Here is a 23270-nt window from a genome sequence, read left to right on the forward strand (position 1 = left end):
GTCATTATTTACTTTAGTTTAATCACTAGCAGCGTTAATTAGATAGCAATGAGCGTGCCGAGCGTTAGCTGGCTGGAAACATCTAGTAGGTTGTATTTCATTAGTAAAGTTCTGGGCACAATCTACTTTGTCTACATAGTTGGCTGAATTAAGTAACCAAATGTATTTTACTTAAAAACTTTGCCCAACATGTATCATCTTTTAAATGCTCCAATACATCTAAGATAGAAAAATGAGGCAAAATTGCGAATAACAAAGCCTTGGAATCTGATACCGTAAACCATACAACCTTCCATCATTCCTGAGTGCCGTGGCTTCTGGCACATGGAACTGCTGACACAAGCACCAATTCCACCAGTCTTCATCAAACACTATGTCACCTTTGGTGAGTTACATTAATTTATGAGCAATATATATATTGACTAGCTCTACCACCTTTAGCCTGGCCCATCTGAGGAAGCTAATGTGAAATGTTTGCTGGGGAACAGTCTGGCTTTACCTGGTGGTCTTGTAACTACGTGTCTTCTGTTGGTCACTTTTTTATATTTACTTGGATATTTGTCCCCTTGTAGGTCGGAAGGTTTATTGAGACAAAAAAAATAAGTGTTATTGCATTAATCCAAACAAAATCCCAATGGAACTCTTCGAGTCTTAGAGATAAGTCCTTGTCACCTGGATTCATCCACTTTTCTTCATCTGAATCATGATGTTTACAAGGATATCTGCTGTTTCACTATGGATTTTCTACTGGACTGATTATTTATAAACTTATAAACCAAGGACTCTGTTCACATTTTCCTTTATCTGTAATAGGTGGTGAGCTTTCTCCAATTTCTTCCCAAAGTTGTAGTGTAGTCTTTTTTATTTTTGAAATTTTTCTTGAAAGGTTTATTGGACCACTATATTTATTATTATTATATTTATTATTATATTTATTTGTTGTTACCCTTTTCCTTTTGATGTTATGATGTTCTTGATTAATTTACATGCTTATTTGTATTTTTGGCTATTTTGACCAATATTGCATTTGGCTATAGTTTACTATTTTTGTTAAGTTGATATATTGGGGCACAAGGTCAGAATTATCTGCTGCAGTCATAATATAATATAAAGTATTGAAACTTGTGTGTTTTTAACAATGTCTGTCTACCATGAATTAATACATATATATATATATTTTTTTTTTTTTAAACTAAATTAAGTACAGTCTGCCTTATTGTTTTTTGATTGGCTCCATATATAGTTATAATAGTTTTATTAACTGTGTATTTTCTGTGTTACAAAGATCTAGAGGGCAAAGAAGAGTGAGAGTCACTTCAAGATTAAACAACGCAGGATTTATTTGTGGATCCTAATCATGGTGATGCATATGTCTACATATGAGCTGTATACACAAAATGGTAGGATTTCTTTTATCAACACTTTGCATACTTGCTTAATTTTTATTTGAGATACAATGGACCAAATAAAAAATTGCCTATTTGCCTGTAACGGTAGACATAGGCTCAAAGATATTGTGGTTTAAGCATAAAAATCTTTACAGCATATTGTATTCTCATGATAACTCTTTTTCGGTAGTCAACATAGGCTTACTTGGTTCAGCTTGAACTAAACATTTTTCTAATTCGACAGATTCTGTATTACTTTTTTGGCGAAAAACCTGAGAAATCTTACGGAAACTTGATGTCTCTGAAGCAGTCCCTTCAAAGAGTTTGGCCATAAATCCCACCCCAGCTGTTCTAATGAAGTTGCCACCAGCAAAAACATATAAGATAGGGTTAGCACTACTACTAAAATATGCAATAGCTATCACAGTAGGTCTGGCTTTTAGAGCTGTATTTCTAAGAGATTCTGATGAGAGTATTTCTCCCGATACTTGTAAAATATTCACTACCTGATATGGAAGCCAGAAGAGGGCAAAAGTTACAATAATCATGATGACCAAACGACTTGTCTTTTGTTTTGCCTGAAACTTTGCCTTACATAACCGAATTCCAATATAGACATAGCAAAACACTATGATTGTGAATGGTATGGCAAATCCAGTCAAAGTCTCAAAAATATAATGAAAAATCGTGTGTTTTGGACTAATATGAAAAACTGTACATTGTGGCTTACCGTATTTGTATGTTACCGCACGATAAAAAAACATAGTGATAGCTAGCAGAGATGCTATTAGCCATATTGATGCAACTATGCCTCGGACTATACGCTTTGTTCGCATCTTCTGAGAAGTAAAAGGAAATGCCACAGCTAGAAAGCGGTCCATGCTCATGAACATGATCAGGAATATACTGGCATACATGCTCAAACCACTAATGTAATGACACATCTTACACATGATGTTCCCAAATGTCCAGTAACCAGTGGAAAGTAGATGCAGGAAAAATGGGGCTGTGAGGATGACAAAGATGTCTGCCATGGCCAGATGTAATATCAGGAGGCAAGTCACTGTCTGTTTCTTCATTCGTGTCAAAATTGTCCAGATGATAAATGCATTTCCTGGAAATCCAATGATAAAGGCGATTGAAAGAATTGCCATTCCAAGACTGGCAGATTTTGCAGAAGGTGAATATGGAGGCTTGGTTGTTGATGCAAAAGAAGTGTTCATTCTGTACATTGTTGTCAGGGCAAACACTGTATTCTGTTATAGGAAAAACATACTGTAAAACATGTATCCAAAAGCAAACTTAAGCTAACTTAATAAGATGACCACTGTCTGCTATTATAAGATCATAGGTTATCATGGCTGTGTGGTCAGAAGCCAAACTGACTCCAACTCCCCAATTATTCCACACTCCAACATCATATCTCCATAAATGGATGAAGTTTTATAATTGGTAGTAACACAGTTATACTGCATATATTTCTATTCTTAATATGTTTAAAAATATTTCTACATTCTTATGAAACTATAAATGTAGTATCCTATGCATCTAGTAAATTATATATACACACTCCTCAGCACTGAGATTACAACACTAAGAGGTAAAAGTCATGGAGTTATTAACCCCTTTGAGACGATGCCTGTTTTCACTTAAATGACCCGGCCAAATTTTACAATTCTGATCATTGTCACTTTATGAGGTTATAATTCTGGAACGCTTCAACAGATCCCGGTGATACTGACATTTTTAACTTTATGATAGTGGTAATATTTCTTCGATATGACTTGCGTTTATTTGTGAAAAAAATGGAAATTTGGTGAAAATTTGGAAAATTTCGCAATTTTGCAATTTTCAAACTTTTCGTTTTTATGCCCTTAAATTAGAGAGTCATATCACACAAAATAGTTACGGTAATAAATAATTTCACACATTTCTGTTTTACATCAGCACAATTTTGGAAACATAAAGTGTTTTTGTTAGGACGTTATAAGGGTTAAAAGTTGACCAGCGATTTCTCATTTTTACAACAAAATTAGCTAACCCATTATTTTAGGGACCACACTTGAAATGACTTTGAGGGGCCTATATGATAGAAAATGCCCAAAAGTGACACAATTCTAAAAACTGCACCCCTCAAGGTACTCAAAACCACATTCAAGAAGTTCATTAACCCTTCAGGTGCTTCACAGGAATTTTTGGAATGTTTAAAAAAAAAATGAACATTTAATTTTTTTTCACAAAAAAATTACTTCAGATCCAATTTGTTTTATTTTACTAAGGGTAACAGAAGAAATTGGACCCAAAAAGTTATTGTAAAATTTATCCTGAGTACGCTGATGCTCCATATGTGGGGGTAAACCACTGTTTGGGTGCATGGCAGAGCTCGGAAGGGAAGGAGCGCCGTTTGACTTTTCTATGCAAAATTGGCTGGAATTGAGATCGGACACCATGTTGCGTTTGGAGATCCCCTGATGTGCCTATACAGTGGAAACCCCCACCAGTGACACCATTTTGGACAGTATACCCCCTAAGGAACTTATCTAGATGTGTGGTAAGCACTTTGAACCCCCAAGTGCTTCACAGAAGGTTATAATGTTGAGTTGTAAAAATAAAAAATCATGTTTTTTTCAAAAAATGACCTTTTTGCCCCCGATTTTTTATTTTATCAAGGGTAACAGGAGAAATTGGACCCCAAAAGTTGTTGTGCAATTTGTTCTGAGTATGCTGATACTCCACATGTAGGGGTAAACCACTGTTTGGGCTCGAAAGGGAAGAAGCGCTGTTTGACTTTTCAATGCAAAATTAGCTGGAATTGAGATCGGACACCATATCGCGTTTGGAGAGCCCCTGATGTGCCTAAACAGTGGAAACCCTGTTATGTTGAGCTGGTGGTTAGGAGCACTAGAAATGACCAGATGAGCAAACTAGTAATACAGGACGAGCTCTGGGAAGTGGGGAAGTGGGAGCTCTGCTGACCGCAACCCCTAATCCTATCACAACAACTAGAAATAGCCATGGAGCATTCCTGACTCTGCCTAGACGCCTCTTCACAGCCTAAGAGCTAACTACCCCTAAAGATAGAAAATACAGCCTACCTTGCCTCAGAGAAATTCCCCAAAGAAATAGGCAGCCCCCCACATATATTGACTGTGAGTTAAGATGGAAGTCACAAACACAGGAATGAAATAGGTTTCAGCATAGGAGGCCAGACTTAACTAAACAGACTGAGGATAGAAAAGGTATCTTTGCTGTCAGCATAAAAAACTAACAAAAAACCATGCAGAGTGTGCAAAAGAAACCACCGCACCGACTCACGGCACGGTGGTGCCACTCTGCATCCCAGAGCTTCCAGCTAACAGGACAAAATCATGATAGCAAGCTGGACAAAAAAACAGTGGTAACAAATAAGCTAGCAGGGACTTAGCTTTTGCTGAAGTAGACAGGTCATCTGAAAGATCCAAGAGAACTGAACCAGTATTAGGACATTGACAGCTGGCATCAAGTAACGATCTGAGTGGAGTTAAATAGAGCAGCCAGCCAAGGCCTAAACGAGATCAGCTGGAGAAGGAATCTCAGAACCAGCAGCTCCACTCACAGCCACCAGAGGGAGTCCATGAACAGAACTCGCCGAAGTACCATTCATAACCACAGGAGTGAGCTCGAGAACAGAATTCACAACAGTACCTCCCTTTGAGGAGGGGTCACCGAACCCTCACCAGAGCCTCCAGGCCGATCCGGATGAGCCAAATGAAAGGCATGAACAAGATCGGCAGCATGAACATCAGAGGCAACCACCCAGGAATTATCCTCCTGACCATAACCTTTCCACTTGACTAGGTACTGAAGTTTCCGTCTCGAAATACGAGAATCCAAAATCTTCTCCACCACATACTCCAACTCCCCCTCAACCAACACCGGGGCAGGAGGATCAACGGAGCGAACCATAGGAGCCACATATCTCCGCAATAATGACCTATGGAACACATTATGGATGGCAAAAGAAGCTGGAAGGTCCAAACGAAATGACACAGGATTCAGAAATCTTATAAGGACCAATGAAACGAGGCTTAAACTTAGGAGACAAAACCTTCATAGGAACAAAACGAGACGACAACCAAACCAAATCCCCAACACGAAGTCGGGGACCAACACAGCGACGGCGGTTAGCGAAACATTGAGCCTTCTCCTGGGACAACGTCAAATTGTCCACTATGTGAGTCCAAATTTGCTGCAACCTGTCCACCGCAGAATCGACACCAGGACAGTCCGAAGGCTCAACCTGCCCCGAAGAAAAACGAGGGTGGAAACCAGAATTACAGAAAAAAGGCGAAACCAAAGTGGCCGAGCTGGCCCGATTATTAAGGGCGAACTCAGCCAAAGGCAAGAAGGACACCCAATCATCCTGATCAGCAGAAACAAAGCATCTCAGATATATTTCAAAAGTCTGATTGGTTCGTTCAGTTTGGCCATTTGTCTGAGGATGGAAAGCTGAAGAAAAAGACAAATCAATGCCCATCTTAGCACAAAAGGACCGCCAAAATCTTGAAACAAACTGGGAACCTCTGTCCGACATGATGTTCTCCGGAATGCCATGCAAACGAACCACGTGCTGGAAAAACAATGGAACCAAATCAGAGGAGGAAGGCAATTTAGGCAAAGGTACCAAATGGACCATCTTAGAGAAGCGATCACAAACCACCCAGATAACTGACATCCTCTGAGAGACAGGGAGATCTGAAATAAAATCCATGGAAATATGCGTCCAGGGCCTTTTCGGGACCGGCAAGGGCAAAAGCAACCCACTGGCACGAGAACAGCAGGGCTTAGCCCGAGCACAAGTCCCACAGGACTGCACAAAAGAACGCACATCACGTGACAAGGAAGGCCACCAAAAGGATCTAGCCACCAAATCTCTGGTACCAAAGATTCCAGGATGACCAGCCAACACCGAACAATGAACCTCAGAGATAACTCTACTAGTCCATCTATCAGGGACAAACAGCTTTCCCGCTGGGCAACGGTCAGGTCTATCAGCCTGAAATTCCTGCAGCACCCGCCGCAAATCAGGGGAGATGGCAGACAAAATTACCCCCTCTTTGAGAATACCAGCCGGCTCAGGAACTCCCGGAGAATCAGGCACAAAACTCCTTGAAAGGGCATCAGCCTTCACATTCTTAGAACCCGGAAGTTACGAAACCACAAAATTGAAGCGGGAGAAAAACAGCGACCATCGAGCCTGTCTAGGATTCAACCGCTTGGCAGACTCGAGATAAGTCAGATTCTTGTGATCCGTCAAGACCACCACGCGATGTTTGGCTCCTTCAAGCCAATGTCGCCACTCCTCAAACGCCCACTTCATAGCCAACAACTCTCGATTACCCACATCATAATTGCGCTCAGCAGGCGAAAACTTTCTAGAAAAGAAGCACATGGTTTCATCACAGAGCCATCAGAACCTCTTTGAGACAAAACAGCCCCTGCTCCAATCTCAGAAGCATCCACCTCGACCTGAAACGGGAGCGAAACATCTGGCTGACACAACACAGGGGCAGAAGAAAAACGACGCTTCAGCTCCTGAAAAGCCTCAACGGCCACAGAGGACCAATTGACCACATCAGCACCTTTCTTGGTTAAATCAGTCAATGGTTTAACAACACTAGAAAAATTAGCGATGAAGCGACGGTAAAAATTAGCAAAGCCCAGAAATTTCAGAAGGCTCTTCACAGAAGTAGGCTGAGTCCAATCATAAATGGCCTGAACTTTAACAGGGTCCATCTCGATAGTAGAAGGGGAAAAAATGAAGCCCAAAAATGAAACCTTCTGAACTCCAAAGAGACATTTAGACCCCTTCACAAACAAGGAATTAGCATGAAGGACCTGGAACACCATGCTGACCTGCTTCACATGAGACTCCCAATCGTCCGAAAAGACCAAAATATCATCCAAATATACAATCATGAATCTATCCAGGTACTTTCAGAAGATGTCATGCATAAAGGACTGAAACACAGATGGAGCATTAGAAAGCCCGAATGGCATCACCAAGTACTCAAAATGGCCCTCGGGCGTATTAAATGCTGTTTTCCATTAGTCGCCCTGTTTAATACGCACAAGATTATACGCCCCTCGAAGATCTATCTTGGTGAACCAGCTAGCCCCCTTAATCCGAGCAAACAAATCAGACAGTAGCGGCAAAGGGTACTGAAATTTGACGGTGATTTTATTAAGAAGGCGGTAATCTATACAAGGTCTCAGAGAACCATCCTTCTTGGCCACAAAAAAGAACCCTGCTCCCAAAGGTGACGACGACGGGCGAATATGCCCTTTCTCCAAGGACTCCTTTATATAACTCCGCATTGCAGCGTGTTCTGGCACAGATAAATTGAACAGTCGGCCCTTCTGAAACTTACTACCAGGAATCAAATTAATAGCACAATCGCAATCCCTAAGAGGAGGTGGGGCACTGGATTTGGGCTCATCAAATACATCCCGGTAATCTGACAAGAACTCAGGGACTTCAGAAGGATGGGAAGACGAAATAGACAACAATGGGACATCCCCATGTACCCCTTGACAACCCCAACTGGATACAGACATTGATTTCCAATCCAATACTGGATTATGGACCTGTAGCCATGGCAAACCCAAAACGACCACATCATGCAGATTATGCAACACCAAAAAGCGAATATCCTCCTGATGTGCAGGAGCCATGCACATGGTCAATTGAGTCCAGTACTGAGGCTTATTCTTGGCCAAAGGTGTAGCATCAATTCCTCTCAATGGAATAGGATACTGTAAGGGCTCCAAGAAAAAACCACAGCGCCTGGCAAACTCCAAGTCCATCAAATTCAGGGCAGCGCCTGAATCCACAAATGCCATAACAGAATAGGATGACAAAGAGCAAATCAGAGTAACGGACAAAAGAAATTTTGGCTGTACCGTACCAATGGTGGCAGACCTGCGCTTAGGACAATCAGAGATAGCATGAGTGGAGTCACCACAGTAAAAACACAGCCCATTCTGACGTCTGTATTCTTGCCGTTCAGCTTTGGTCAAGGTCCTATCACATTGCATAGGCTCAGGCATCTGCTCAGAAAACACCGCCAAATGGTGCACATTTTTGCGCTCACGTAGGCGTCGATCGATCTGAATGGCCAAGGACATAGACTCATTCAGACCAGCAGGCGTGGGGAATCCCACCATAACATCCTTAAGGGCTTCAGAAAGACCCTTTCTGAAAATTGCCGCCAGGGCACACTCATTCCACTGAGTAAGCACAGACCACTTTCTGAACTTCTGACAATATACCTCCGCTTCATCCTGACCCTGACACAAAGCCAGCAAAATTTTCTCTGCCTGATCCACTGAATCTGGTTCATCATAAAGCAATCCAAGCGCCAGAAAAAACGCATCTACATTACGCAATGCAGGATCTCCTGGCGCAAGGGAAAATGCCCAGTCTTGAGGGTCGCCACGCAGCAAAGAAATAATGATTTTTACTTGCTAAATGGGGTCACCAGAGGAGCGGGGTTTCAAAGCAAAAAACAGTCTACAATTATTTTTGAAATTCAGGAACTTAGATCTATCCCCAGAAAACAAATCAGGAATTGGAATTCTGGGTTCTAACATCGGGTTCTGAACTACATAATCTTGAAAGCTTTGTACCCTTGCAGTGAGTTGATCCACACAAGAGGACAGACCTTGAATGTCCATATCTACACCTGTGTCCTGAACCACCCAGAGGTTAAGGGGAAAAGAAAGACAAAACACACTGCAGAAAAAAAAAAATGGTCTCAGAACTTCTCTTATCTCTCTATTGAGATGCATTAACACTTTGTGGGCCAGCTGTACTGTTATGTTGAGCTGGTGGTTAGGAGCACTAGAAATGACCAGATGAGCAAACTAGTAATACAGGACGAGCTCTGGGAAGTGGGAGCTCTGCTGACCGCAACCCCTAATCCTATCACAACAACTAGAAATAGCCATGGAGCGTTCCTGACTCTGCCTAGACGCCTCTTTACAGCCTAAGAGCTAACTACCCCTAAAGATAGAAAATACAGCCTACCTTGCCTCAGAGAAATTCCCCAAAGAAATAGGCAGCCCCCCACATATATTGACTGTGAGTTAAGATGGAAGTCACAAACACAGGAATGAAATAGGTTTCAGCATAGGAGGCCAGACTTAACTAAACAGACTGAGGATAGAAAAGGTATCTTTGCGGTCAGCATAAAAAACTAACAAAAAATCACGCAGAGTGTGCAAAAGAAACCACCGCACCGACTCACAGCGCGGTGGTGCCACTCTGCATCCCAGAGCTTCCAGCTAACAGAACAAAATCATGATAGCAAGCTGGACAAAAAAAACAGTGGTAACAAATAAGCTACCAGGGACTTAGTTTTTGCTGAAGTAGACAGGTCATCTGAAAGATCCAAGAGAACTGAACCAGTACTAGGACATTGACAGCTGGCATCAAGTAACGATCTGAGTGGAGTTAAATAGAGCAGCCAGCCAAGGCCTAAACGAGATCAGCTGGAGAAGGAATCTCAGAACCAGCAGCTCCACTCACAGCCACCAGAGGGAGTCCATGAACAGAACTCACCGAAGTACCATTCATAACCACAGGAGGGAGCTCAAGAACAGAATTCACAACAAAACCCCCCACAAGTGACACCATTTTAGAAAGTAGACCCCATAAGGAACTTATCTAGATGTGTGGTGAGCACTTTTAACCCCTCAAGTGCTTCACAGAAGTTTATAATGTAGAGCTATAAAAATAAAAAAATCATATTTTTTCCACAAAAATTATCTTTTCGCCCCCAATTTTTTTTATTCTCCCAAGGGTAACAGGAGAAATTGGACCTCAAAAGTTGTTGTAAAATTTGTCCTGAGTATGCTGATACCCCATATGTTGGGGTGAACCACCGTTTGGACGTATGGTAGAGCTTGGAAGGGAAGGAGCGTTGTTTTGGAATGCAGACTTTGATGAAATGGTCTGTGGGCATCATGTTAAATTTTCAAAGCCCCTGATTTGCCTAAACAGTAGAAACGCTCCACAAGTGACCCCATTTTGGAATCTAGACCCCCCTAGGAACTTTTCTAGATGTGTTGTGAGAACCTTGAACCCCCAAGTGTTTCACTAACGTTTATAATGCAGAGCCTTGAAAATAAAAAATATATTTTTTCCCACAAAAATGATATTTTAGCCCCCAAATGTTTATTTCTGCAAGGGTAACAGGAGAAATTGGACTGCAAAAGTTGTTGTCCAATTTGTCCTGAGTATGCTGATACCCCATATGTGGGGGGAACCATCGTTTTGGCGCATGGCAGAGCTCGGAAGGGAAGGAGCACGGTTTTGGAATGCAGACTTCTCTCCTCCACACTTATTCACTCCTCGCCCACTCGCCTCCAAGACTTCTCCCGAATATCCCCCATCCTCTGGAATTCTGTGCCCCAAGACATCTGGTTATCCACCACATTTGGATCCTTCAAAAGAAACATGAAAACCCACCTCTTCAAAGAAGCTTACAGCCTGTAATAACCACACGGCCACCTCAACACCATCGGAGCTACTGCAACCCTCAACCTACTGTCTCCTTCCTCATAATCCTGTAGAATGTAAGCCCGCAAGGGCAGGGTCCTCTTCCCTCTGTATCAGTCTGTCATTGTTAGTTTTGTTTATTGTAAGTAGTGTTGAACGATACCTTCCGATATCCAGAAGTATCGGTATCGGATTGGATCGGCCGATGTCCAAAAAATATCGGATATCGCCGATACCGATACCGGATACCAATGCAAGTCAATGGGACACAAATATCGGAATGTAAATAAGCCCTTTCTGTCCTTATCCTTCCTGTTCCGGAGGGGGGAAGAGTGTGGGCGGTGCGTGGGTGGACACTGTGCGTGTCTGTGTGTGCGGGTGGGGTCTATGTGGCCTGCCAGGGATCTGTACGGGCCTCTTGGGGGTCTGTGCGGGCTGCCGGGGGTCTGTGCGGCCTGCCGGAGGGTTTGTGCAGGCTCACGGGGGTCTGTGCAGGCCTGCCGGGGCTCTGTGCAGGCTGCTGGGGGTCTGTGCGGGCTGCTGGGGGTCTGTCCGGGCTGCCGGGGCTCTGTACGGTGTGCCAGGGCTCTGTGCTGGCCTGCCGGGGTTCTGTGCGTGTGTGCAGGCATCATCCAATGGGACTACAAGTCCCATCGGATGATGCCTGCTACAGTGACAGTGATTGACACATTAGCCAATGATGGGACAGTAGTAGTCCCATCATCCGGCTAATGTGTTAAATGTAAAAAAAAAATACTACATACATACTACATACATGCTACATACTACATACATACAACACACTACATACATACTACATACATACTACATACATACTACATACATACATACTGCATACATACTACATACATACAACATACTACATACATACTACATGCATAATACATGCATACTACATACATACATACTGCATACATACTACATACATACTTACATACTACATACATACAACATACTACATACTGCATACATACTGCATACATACTACATACATACAACATACTACATACATACTACATGCATACTACATGCATACTACATACATACATACTACATACATACTTACATACTACATACATACAACATACTACATACTGCATACATACATACTACATTGTTATGACCCCAATGGCAGAGGGTCTCAGGAATAAATACCAAGTCTGCAAACACAAAAAACCAGCTCATAGGGCAGTGGTAACTGGGCTGACCATATATCTAATCCTAGCACCACAAATAGCAGTAGCCGGGGAACGTGCCTACGTTGGTTCTAGACGTCTCGCGCCAGCCGGAGAACTAACTAACCCTAGAAGGGAAAAGAAAGACCTTTCTTGCCTCCAGAGAAAAGACCCCAAAAGTTGGATACAAGCCCCCAACAAATAATAACGGTGAGGTAAGAGGAAAAGACAAACATAAGAATGAGCTAGGTATTTAGCAAAGAGAGGCCCACTAGCTAATAGCAGAATATAGTAAGATGACTTATATGGTCAGCAAAAACCCTATTAAAATATCCACGCTGGAAATTCAAGAACCCCCGAACCGACTAACGGCCGGGGGGAGAACACCAGCCCCCTAGAGCTTCCAGCAACGTCAGAACTCACATTTAGTACAAGCTGGACAAAAATAGAAGCAAAGCAAATAACCCAAAAAACAAAGAAGCAAGACTTAGCTTAATTTTGCAAGAACCAGGACCAGCAGACAGGAGCAACAGAAGGATCTGATTACAACGATGCCAGGCACTGGACTAAGGATCCAGGAAGTTTATATAGCGACACCCCTGGACTAACGACCCAGGTGAGTGCCAAACTGAAGAAAGACAATCCCAGAGTCATATCACTAGTGACCACAAGAGGGAGCCAAAAAGTCTAATTCACAACAGTACCCCCCCTAAGGAGGGGTCACCGAACCCTCACCAAGACCACCAGGACGATCAGGATGAGCAGCGTGAAAGGCACAAACTAAATCGGCCGCATGCACATCAGAGGCAACCACCCAGGAATTATCCTCCTGACCATAGCCCTTCCACTTGACCAGATACTGAAGCCTCCGCCTGGAGAGACGAGAATCCAAGATCTTCTCCATCACGTACTCCAACTCGCCCTCAACCAACACCGGAGCAGGAGGCTCAACAGAAGGAACCACAGGTACAACGTACCGCCGCAACAAAGATCTATGGAACACGTTGTGAATGGCAAATGACACCGGAAGATCCAAGCGAAAGGACACAGGATTAAGGATTTCCAATATCTTGTAAGGACCGATGAAGCGAGGCTTAAATTTAGGAGAGGAGACCTTCATAGGAACAAATCGAGAAGACAGCCATACCAAATCCCCAACACGAAGTCGGGGACCCACACCGCGGCGGCGGTTGGCAAAACGCTGAGCCTTCTCTTGTGACAACTTTAAGTTGTCCACCACATGATTCCAGATCTGCTGCAACCTATCCACCACAGAATCTACCCCAGGACAGTCAGAAGGCTCCACATGTCCCGAGGAAAAACGAGGATGGAAATCAGAGTTGCAGAAAAAAGGCGAAACCAATGTAGCGGAACTAGCCCGATTATTAAGGGCAAACTCAGCCAACGGCAAGAAGGTCACCCAATCATCCTGATCCGCAGAAACAAAACACCTCATATAAGCCTCCAGAGTCTGATTAGTTCGCTCCATTTGTCCATTAGTCTGAGGATGAAAGGCAGACGAAAACGACAACTCAATGCCCATCCTAGCACAAAAGGATCGCCAGAACCTGGAAACAAACTGGGATCCTCTGTCAGACACAATATTCTCAGGAATGCCGTGTAAACGAACCACATTCTGAAAGAACACAGGAACCAGATTGGAAGAGGAAGGCAGCTTAGGCAAAGGCACCAAATGGACCATCTTAGAAAAGCGATCACATACCACCCAGATGACAGACATGCCCTGAGACACCGGGAGATCTGAAATGAAATCCATGGAAATGTGTGTCCAAGGCCTCTTCGGGACAGGCAAGGGCAAGAGCAACCCGCTGGCACGAGAACAGCAAGGCTTAGCTCGAGCACAAGTCCCACAGGACTGCACAAACGACCGCACATCCCGTGACAAGGAAGGCCACCAAAAGGACCTAGCCACCAGATCTCTGGTGCCAAAAATTCCCGGATGCCCTGCCAACACCGAGGAATGAACCTCGGAAATGACTCTGCTGGTCCACTTATCAGGAACAAACAGTCTGTCAGGTGGACAAGAGTCAGGTCTACCAGCCTGAAATCTTTGCAACACACGTCGCAAATCCGGAGAAATGGCTGACAAGATAACTCCCTCTTTAAGAATACCAACCGGTTCTGCGACTCCCGGAGAGTCAGGCACAAAGCTCCTTGAAAGAGCATCAGCCTTCACATTCTTTGAACCTGGTAAATACGAGACCACAAAGTCAAAACGGGAGAAAAACAATGACCAGCGGGCCTGTCTAGGATTCAGGCGTTTAGCAGACTCGAGATACATCAAATTTTTGTGATCAGTCAAGACCACCACACGATGCTTAGCACCCTCGAGCCAATGACGCCACTCCTCAAATGCCCACTTCATGGCCAACAACTCCCGATTGCCAACATCATAATTCCGCTCAGCAGGCGAAAACTTCCTCGAGAAAAAGGCACAAGGTCTCATCACAGAGCAACCAGGGCCTCTCTGCGACAAAACGGCCCCTGCCCCAATCTCAGAAGCATCCACTTCAACCTGAAAGGGAAGTGAGACATCAGGCTGGCACAAAACAGGCGCCGAAGTAAACCGGCGCTTCAACTCCTGGAAAGCCTCCACGGCTGCAGGAGCCCAGTTAGCAACATCAGAACCTTTCTTGGTCATATCCGTCAAAGGTTTAACAATGCTAGAAAAATTAGCAATAAACCGACGGTAGAAGTTAGCAAAACCCAAGAACTTCTGAAGACTCTTAACTGATGTGGGTTGAGTCCAATCATGAATAGCTCGGACCTTGACTGGGTCCATCTCCACCGCAGAAGGGGAAAAAATAAACCCCAAAAAGGGAACCTTCTGTACTCCAAAGAGACACTTTGAGCCCTTAACAAATAAAGCATTCTCACGCAAAACCTGAAACACCATCCTGACCTGCTCTACATGCGAGTCCCAGTCATCAGAAAAAACCAGAATATCATCCAGATAAACGATCATAAATTTATCCAGATACTTCCGGAAAATATCATGCATAAAGGACTGAAACACTGAAGGAGCATTAGAGAGCCCAAAAGGCATCACCAAGTACTCAAAATGACCTTTGGGCGTATTAAATGCGGTTTTCCATTCATCTCCTCGCTTAATGCGCACAAGGTTGTACGCACCACGAAGATCTATCTTGGTGAACCACTTGGCACCTTTAATTCGGGCAAACAAGTCTGACAACAGAGGCAAAGGATACTGAAATTTAACAGTAATTTTATTCAAAAGCCGATAGTCAATACAAGGTCTCAAAGATCCGTCCTTCTTGGCCACAAAAAAGAATCCCGCACCAAGAGGGGAAGAGGAAGGACGGATATGCCCCTTCTCCAGAGATTCCTTGATATACGAACGCATTGCGGTATGCTCAGGTACAGACAGATTAAATAGTCTTCCCTTAGGAAATTTGCTACCTGGAATCAAATCTATGGCACAGTCACAGTCCCTATGAGGAGGCAGAGCACTGGACCTGGACTCGCTGAACACATCCTGATAATCAGACAAATACTCAGGAACTTCCGAAGGAGTAGAGGAAGCAATAGACACCGGCGGGGAATCACCATGAATACCCTGACAGCCCCAACTTGACACAGACATTGCCTTCCAATCCAAGACTGGATTATGAGTCTGTAACCATGGCAAACCCAAAACGACCAAATCATGCATTTTATGCAGAACAAGAAAACGAATCACCTCCCGATGTTCAGGAGTCATGCACATGGTTACCTGTGTCCAAAACTGCGGTTTATTTTCCGCCAATGGCGTAGCATCAATACCCCTCAGAGGGATAGGATTAACCAACGGCTCAAGAACAAAACCACAGCGCTTGGCAAATGACAGATCCATAAGACTCAGGGCAGCACCTGAATCCACAAACGCCATAACAGGGTAAGAGGACAATGAGCAAATTAGAGTCACAGACAAAATAAATTTAGGTTGCAAATTACCAATGGCGACAGGACTAAAAACCCTTGTTAGGCGTTTAGAGCATGCTGATATAACATGTGTAGAATCTCCACAGTAAAAACACAACCCATTCTGACGTCTATGATTTTTCCGCTCATTTCTGGTCTGAATTCTATCACATTGCATCAAATCAGGTGCTTGTTTAGACAACACTACCAGAGGATTAGCGGTTTTGCGCTCCCGCAAACGCCGGTCAATTTGAATAGCCAGCGCCATGGAATCATTCAGACTTGTAGGAATGGAGAAACCCACCATCACATTCTTAATGGCTTCAGAAAGGCCATTTCTGAAATTTGCGGCCAGAGCACACTCATTCCACTGAGTAAGCACGGACCATTTCCGAAATTTTTGGCAATACACTTCAGCTTCATCCTGGCCCTGAGAAATAGCCAGCAAGGCTTTTTCTGCCTGAACCTCAAGATTGGGTTCCTCGTAAAGCAATCCGAGTGCCAGAAAAAACGCATCAATATTTGCCAATGCCGGATCTCCTGGCGCTAGCAAGAAAGCCCAATCCTGAGGGTCGCCCCGTAAAAAAGAGATAACAATTTTAACTTGCTGAGCTGAGTCTCCAGATGAACGGGGTCTCAGAGATAGAAACAATTTACAATTATCCCTGAAATTCCTAAACTTAAATCGGTCTCCAGAAAACAGTTCAGGAATAGGTATTTTAGGTTCAGACATAGAACTACTGGTAACAAAATCTTGTATGCTTTGCACACGAGCAGCAAGCTGGTCCACACTTGTAGTCAAGGTCTGGACATTCATGTCTGCAGCAAGCTCAAGCCACTCAGAGGTAAAGGGGAGGAAGAGAGGAAAAAAAAAACAAAAAAAAAACCCTCAGAATTTCCTTTCTTATTATCCCACTTCTGCAATGCATCAAACATTCAATGTCGGCCTGGCATACTGTTATGACCCCAATGGCAGAGGGTCTCAGGAATAAATACCAAGTCTGCAAACACAAAAAACCAGCTCATAGGGCAGTGGTAACTGGGCTGACCATATATTTAATCCTAGCACCACAAATAGCAGTAGCCGGGGAACGTGCCTACGTTGGTTCTAGACGTCTCGCGCCAGCCGGAGAACTAACTAACCCTAGAAGGGAAAAGAAAGACCTTTCTTGCCTCCAGAGAAAAGACCCCAAAAGTTGGATACAAGCCCCCAACAAATAATAACGGTGAGGTAAGAGGAAAAGACAAACATAAGAATGAGCTAGGTATTTAGCAAAGAGAGGCCCACTAGCTAATAGCAGAATATAGTAAGATGACTTATATGGTCAGCAAAAACACTATTAAAATATCCACGCTGGATATTCAAGAACCCCCGAACCGACTAACGGCCGGGGGGAGAACACCAGCCCCCTAGAGCTTCCAGCAAGGTCAGAACTCACATTTAGTACAAGCTGGACAAAAATAGAAGCAAAGCAAATAACCCAAAAAACAAAGAAGCAAGACTTAGCTTAATTTTGCAAGAACCAGGACCAGCAGACAGGAGCAACAGAAGGATCTGATTACAACGATGTCAGGCACTGGACTAAGGATCCAGGAAGTTTATATAGCGACACCCCTGGACTAACGACCCAGGTGAGTGCCAAACTGAAGAAAGACAATCCCAGAGTCATATCACTAGTGACCACAAGAGGGAGCCAAAAAGTCTAATTCACAACACTACATACATACTACATACATACATACATACTACATACATACATACTACATACAACATACTACATACATACTACATACATACTACATACAACATACTACACACATACTACATACATACAAAGAACATACTACACACATACCACATACATACTGCATATATACATAGTACATACTACATACACACTACATACATACATACTACATACATACTACATACAGTACATTCATACAAACATACAGTACATATAAATTAGATTACATGCCATTGCTGTGTGAGAAATTTTCCCACTTTGCAATTGCCATAAAGTGAGACTCAGAGGTTACTATAGTTCAGTGATGCACTGCAGGAGCCATTGTCTCCTGTCAGTGTGTCACTGAGGGTCCTATAGAGCAGTGACATCACCCGATGTCACTGTTCTATAGGGGAGATCGTCGTGGGACACTCGTTATTAATTGGACTACGGCGGACAGGTAGTATACGGTTTATTATTTTACGTTTTTGCAGGCGCTGAAGTATGGTAAGTATGGTTAAATGAAGAATATTAAAATATTTTTTTCCTAATGTGTGTGTGTTTTATTAACCCTTTATTACTATTGGATTAATAATGGATAGGCGTCTTATTGACGCCTCTCCGTTATTAACCTGGCTTAATGTCACCTTACAATAGCAAGGTGACATTAACCCCTTATTACCCCATATCCCACCGCTACACGGGAGTGGGAAGAGAGGGGCTAAGTGCCGGAATTGGCGCATCTCACAGATGCGCCATTTCCAGGGCATCTGCGGACTGGTATTTGTAGCCGGGGGGGGGGCAATATCCATGGCCCCTCTCTAGGCTATGAATATCAGCCCACAGCTGTCTGCATAGCCTTTCTGGCTATTAAATTTAGGGGGACCCCACATCATTTTTTTGTGGGGTCGCCCTATTTTAATAGCCAGTAAAGGCTTCGCAGATAGCTGCGGGCTGATATTCATAGCAGGCTACAAATATTGGCCCCCGGCCGTCGGCTTTCCCCCTCTGGCGCAGAAAATTGCGCGGGAGCCCAAGGGGTTTTTATCCATTTTTTTTTTTAAATTCAACGCTCATTAAGGCCTTTTTCATACTTGCATCGGTACGGGTCCGTCGCCATGCATCGGGCCAACGTACCGACGCACGTTGTGAAATTTGTGCACGACGTGGGCAGCGGATGCAGTTTTTCAACGCATCCGCTGCCCATTCTGAAGTCCGGGGAGGAGGAGGCGGAGTTTCGGCTGCGCATGCACGGTAGAAAATGGCGGACACGACGGACAAAAGAACGTTCCCTTGAACGTTTTTTCGTGCCGACGGTCCGCCAAAACACAACGGATCCATTGCACGACAGACACAACGTGTGGCCATCCGTCATGATATCACAAAAATATCGGAACTCGGTATCGGAATTCCGATACAGCGAATATCGGCCGATACCCGATATTTGCAGTATCGGAATGCTCAACACTAATTGTAAGTGATATTTGTATTTTGATGTAACCCCTTCTCATGTACAGCACCATGGAATGGTGAAATGCAGTGCCCGCAGCGCAGTACTAGTACGGCGGAGGTCGCGAAGGGGTTAAACTCACAAGATTGATAAACATGTTCATGATAGGCAAATGATGGAAACTAACTGAAGTCCAAAGTAATTTTCCTCCTTAATCCTTAGCTATTTAATGCCATAATCTAAACTATTTAGAAACTAAGCTTCTGCACCTTTCCTGAGATGAAGTGTCATCAGTGATGCTCGTTTCAGGAGCTGGGCTAGCCGCTGCTCCGCCAACTTTGCGATGTGTTGGAAGAATATCCTTATCACATATTTTTCTTATAATTGCGAATGCATGTGCATATATATGTCTTGTGATGATATAATTATTATTTTTTATAATTATTATTACATTTTTATGTGTTAAAATGTTAATTCTCTATATTCTTATCTTTATAATTTACCATTATTTTCCTGAATGGATAACTTATTGCCATTTATTGATATTGCTTGTTTGTTGTAGCCACTTAATAAAGTTTTTTGTGCTGAAACCTGATTCCAGTGAGGGCATATCCCCACAGTTATAAGGACTGTAGTGAGTGCTATTTTATTTATGTCAAGAAGTAGTCAGAATATATCTATTTTGTTTTGAACTGGTTCATGAAGCCTGTTTTAATAAACCAGTTGCTATTTAAGTGGAAAGCATTCCTGTGACTACCTCGTTAAGCAGCCAAGTGAGCCATCTACCACAATATATACTCTTTAAAGGGGTTGTCTGCTTCTAGGACAACCCCTTCTTAAACTAGATGTTAAGCCCAATAAAATAATAATACCTATACTCACCTCCTGTGCCTGATCCATTCCAGTGGTGTCAGCACTCGTGGTCTCAGGGCTGTGATGCGGTGAAATGACATATGATGCCCGAAGACCAATCAGTGCTGGTGTCACCGTCTCCACCTTCGGACAAATTGAACATGAAGAAGAAGTCTTCATGTTCAAGTAGTCCAAACATAGAGACAGTGACTCGAGCGCTGATAGGGTGCGAGGCATCACGTGGCACAACGTCGCATCCCAGACCAGTGGAGAGCCGGAACAGTGCCGACACCACGGGAATGGGAGTGTAGTGTTTATTACTTTATCGGGGCTGAATATTTATTTTAAGAAGGGGTTGTCCTAGTAGTGGACAACGCCTTTAACTGAGAAATTGTAACCCCAAGAAGGAAAAGTGTTGTAAATGAAAATCACAAGATTGATAGAAATGTTCATAATATGTGAATAATGAAAAATTGGAAACAAATTTTTCAGAACATCTCGATTCATTATTGAATGTGAGCACTATGCACAGAAATGTACATAATTACATGTCTTGGCAAGTTATCAATGTGGCTATTAATGATTGACTGAGGAATATTCTCCCATGCTTACTGCACTTGGGCATGAAAACCAGCAAGATCCACTGCTGGCAGCTCCCTCTACAATACTTAACCAATAATGTCCCAGATGTGCTCTGGTCCGGATTTGCTGTAGTCCATGGTAGCATACTTTGGCCACTCAGGCCACTTGCTGTAGCACAAACAATGTGAGGGCATGCGTTGTGTTGAAAAATGTAAACCCAAGCTGTTAGTGTATCGGGAATAAAGACTAGAGGTGTCCAGCTACCGTCCATTATGCCACCCTACACCATAATCCTGGGACTCGGTCCTGTGCGACTGGACCTCATAAAGGCCTCTTCATTACCTTATGCCACCACTCTCAAAGACTCATGGTGCAGAGAAAGATGTTAATGGAGGTCTATCTATCTATCCTATTCAGCTATGTGTCCTGCTTTTCTGTTGGATACAATAATAGCTGGAGATTCATTTGAAGACCATGTGGGTAACGTGATGAAAAGACCTTTACGAAGCAACATCACATAGTTATGGTTTATAACTGTTATTTGTACCACAAAGCGGTATAAAAAAAACACATCAGTTTGTTCTGCAAAAAACAAGCCCTCACACAGCTCCATCACGTAAAAATAAAAAGTTACAGGTCTTTGAAAGTGTCGACACAAGCAAAAAAATAAATGTACAACTTTTCTAAATTTCTTTCACCACTAAAATAACAAAAAAACGGACAAGTTTGGTATCATCATCATAATCATATTGACATGGTGAATCTTATTGCCTGGTAATTTTTACCACTCAAGCAATGCTGTAAAAAATAAAGCCCAATTCTGTTTTTTTTTTCATCACAGTTTCACTACACTTGGAATTGTTTCCAGTTTTCCAGTACATTGTATAGTAAAATGAATGGTGCCTTTCAAAAGTACAACTAGTTCTGTAAAAAAGTCTATCTAGATGTAAAAAAAAAATGTGCCTTGAAAGAAGGGGAGGAGAAAATGAATCCCAAAAAACAGTGGAAAAGGGATAAATAATATAAAATATGTCACACTATGTGACAGAAAATATTAAGTTGCACGCTTGAAAATATTTTCTTTTGTCCTTGTAACAGTGATTTTTAAGTGTAGACATCTGTTGACATCTCCACTCTGAGGTTTATGTTGAGGTAGTTTCTCCTACATTTATTTTTTAAATATATTATTCAACGTACTACTTACCATCTCAACCATAATGGTGCAGAGTTGTTCAGGTTGGGATATACTTGTTCTTTCCGATATATTAGTCCATTTGTTATGCTTGAGGTAAAGCTTTGTAAATGACAAAGGATGTTACAAAAATCTAAGTACCATTGCAGTCAAGCTTCCTGTTGTCACAACACTTTTGTGCAAAAGAAGATTGCAAAATTATTTGCTGGTATATTATGCAATGTGACAATGTTCTAATGAAGTGTTTACCCATCTCTGACACATTAAAATAATCTGTAATACCTTTTTACTAAACAATGGCTAAATCTGACCCCTTATTATAATTATTATTTATTTATATAGCACTGTTGATTCCATGATGCTGTACATGAGAAGGGGTTACATACACATTACAGATATCACTTACAGTAAGCAAACTAACAATTACAGTATCTATTCATTGAAATTTACTACTAGTACTGAGATAGTAGTAATCTCACGTTTTACTTTGCTAAACATCGCAAGCCATTTCATAATGTTCAGTAGTTTATAGTAAAAATAAGATTATAACAAAGTATAATAAAAGTAAAAAGGTATAAGAAAAAGGGTATAAGAAAGTCATAAAGTGAAATCATGAATACAATATACATACAGTACCTTTTTTTTTTCATTTCCTGAAGATAACTGATAACTGTTATCAGATTTTCTGTAATGATGTCAATCATGTTATGTCATGTGTAGTGATGAGCGGGCATGCTCGCCACTATTCGGTGCTCGTGTGGCACCCCAGGAGTCTGGATGCCACAGTTGTGTTGCCTGCCTCCTGGGGAGGGTGGTGCCATGCCTGGAAGCGAGAAGGAATCCCCTTGGCAGGTAACACTTACATAAAACACTTTCCTGAGTCCAGGCCAGGAAGGGGGAGCTCTAAACTTGGTTTCAGGGTAGCTTCCCTATAAGTTCTGGCTTGGAGGAGGAGTTAGATGTCAGTCTGTGTGAGACAGTGAAGGGAGAAGAAACAAGTGGGAGATAAACTGGGAGTGGAGCAGCGGTTGAGCTCACCCCCAGGATGAAGCGCCAAAAAGGAAACCGGACACTGGAGCCCGAGGTTGTGTGGGAGCTGTAGGCCCCACAACTGAAACTGGAGGGCAGGAGATTGCAGGTCTCCTGGCCACAAAAGACACCCGAAGGCACAGCAGCAGACAAGAGTCTGGAGTCACCACGAGAGAGGGACACCTGAAAAAGGCTCGAACTCCCTGCCATGCAGGTAGTGTTCCACCTGAGGGACAGATTGAGAGAGGTGCTTGAGGAAAGCTAAGGCATCAAGAACCTAGAATTCAGCGCAGAGGGAACGCTTCCAACCCCACCTGGCTAGGGGGATTCTGAACCGCTGCCAGGCAGCCTGGATTTCAAAGATCACCTGT

The 23270-nt window shown here is 43.0% G+C and overlaps 1 protein-coding gene across 1 annotated transcript; it reads right to left on the minus strand.

Moving 5' to 3' along the window:
• Window positions 1–1317: 1317 nt before the first annotated feature.
• Window positions 1318–22006, minus strand: LOC143793975 (leukotriene B4 receptor 1-like). The gene is made up of 2 exons (XM_077280894.1): window positions 21883–22006; window positions 1318–2644 (listed from the first exon to the last, which is right to left on the minus strand). The coding sequence occupies exons 1-2, from the start codon at window positions 21892–21894 to the stop codon at window positions 1556–1558; spliced, it is 1101 nt and encodes a 366-aa protein (XP_077137009.1). The 5' UTR covers window positions 21895–22006; the 3' UTR covers window positions 1318–1555.
• Window positions 22007–23270: the final 1264 nt, after the last annotated feature.

Source organism: Ranitomeya variabilis, chromosome 1, assembly GCF_051348905.1.
Source record: "Ranitomeya variabilis isolate aRanVar5 chromosome 1, aRanVar5.hap1, whole genome shotgun sequence".
Lineage (NCBI taxonomy): Eukaryota > Metazoa > Chordata > Amphibia > Anura > Dendrobatidae > Ranitomeya > Ranitomeya variabilis.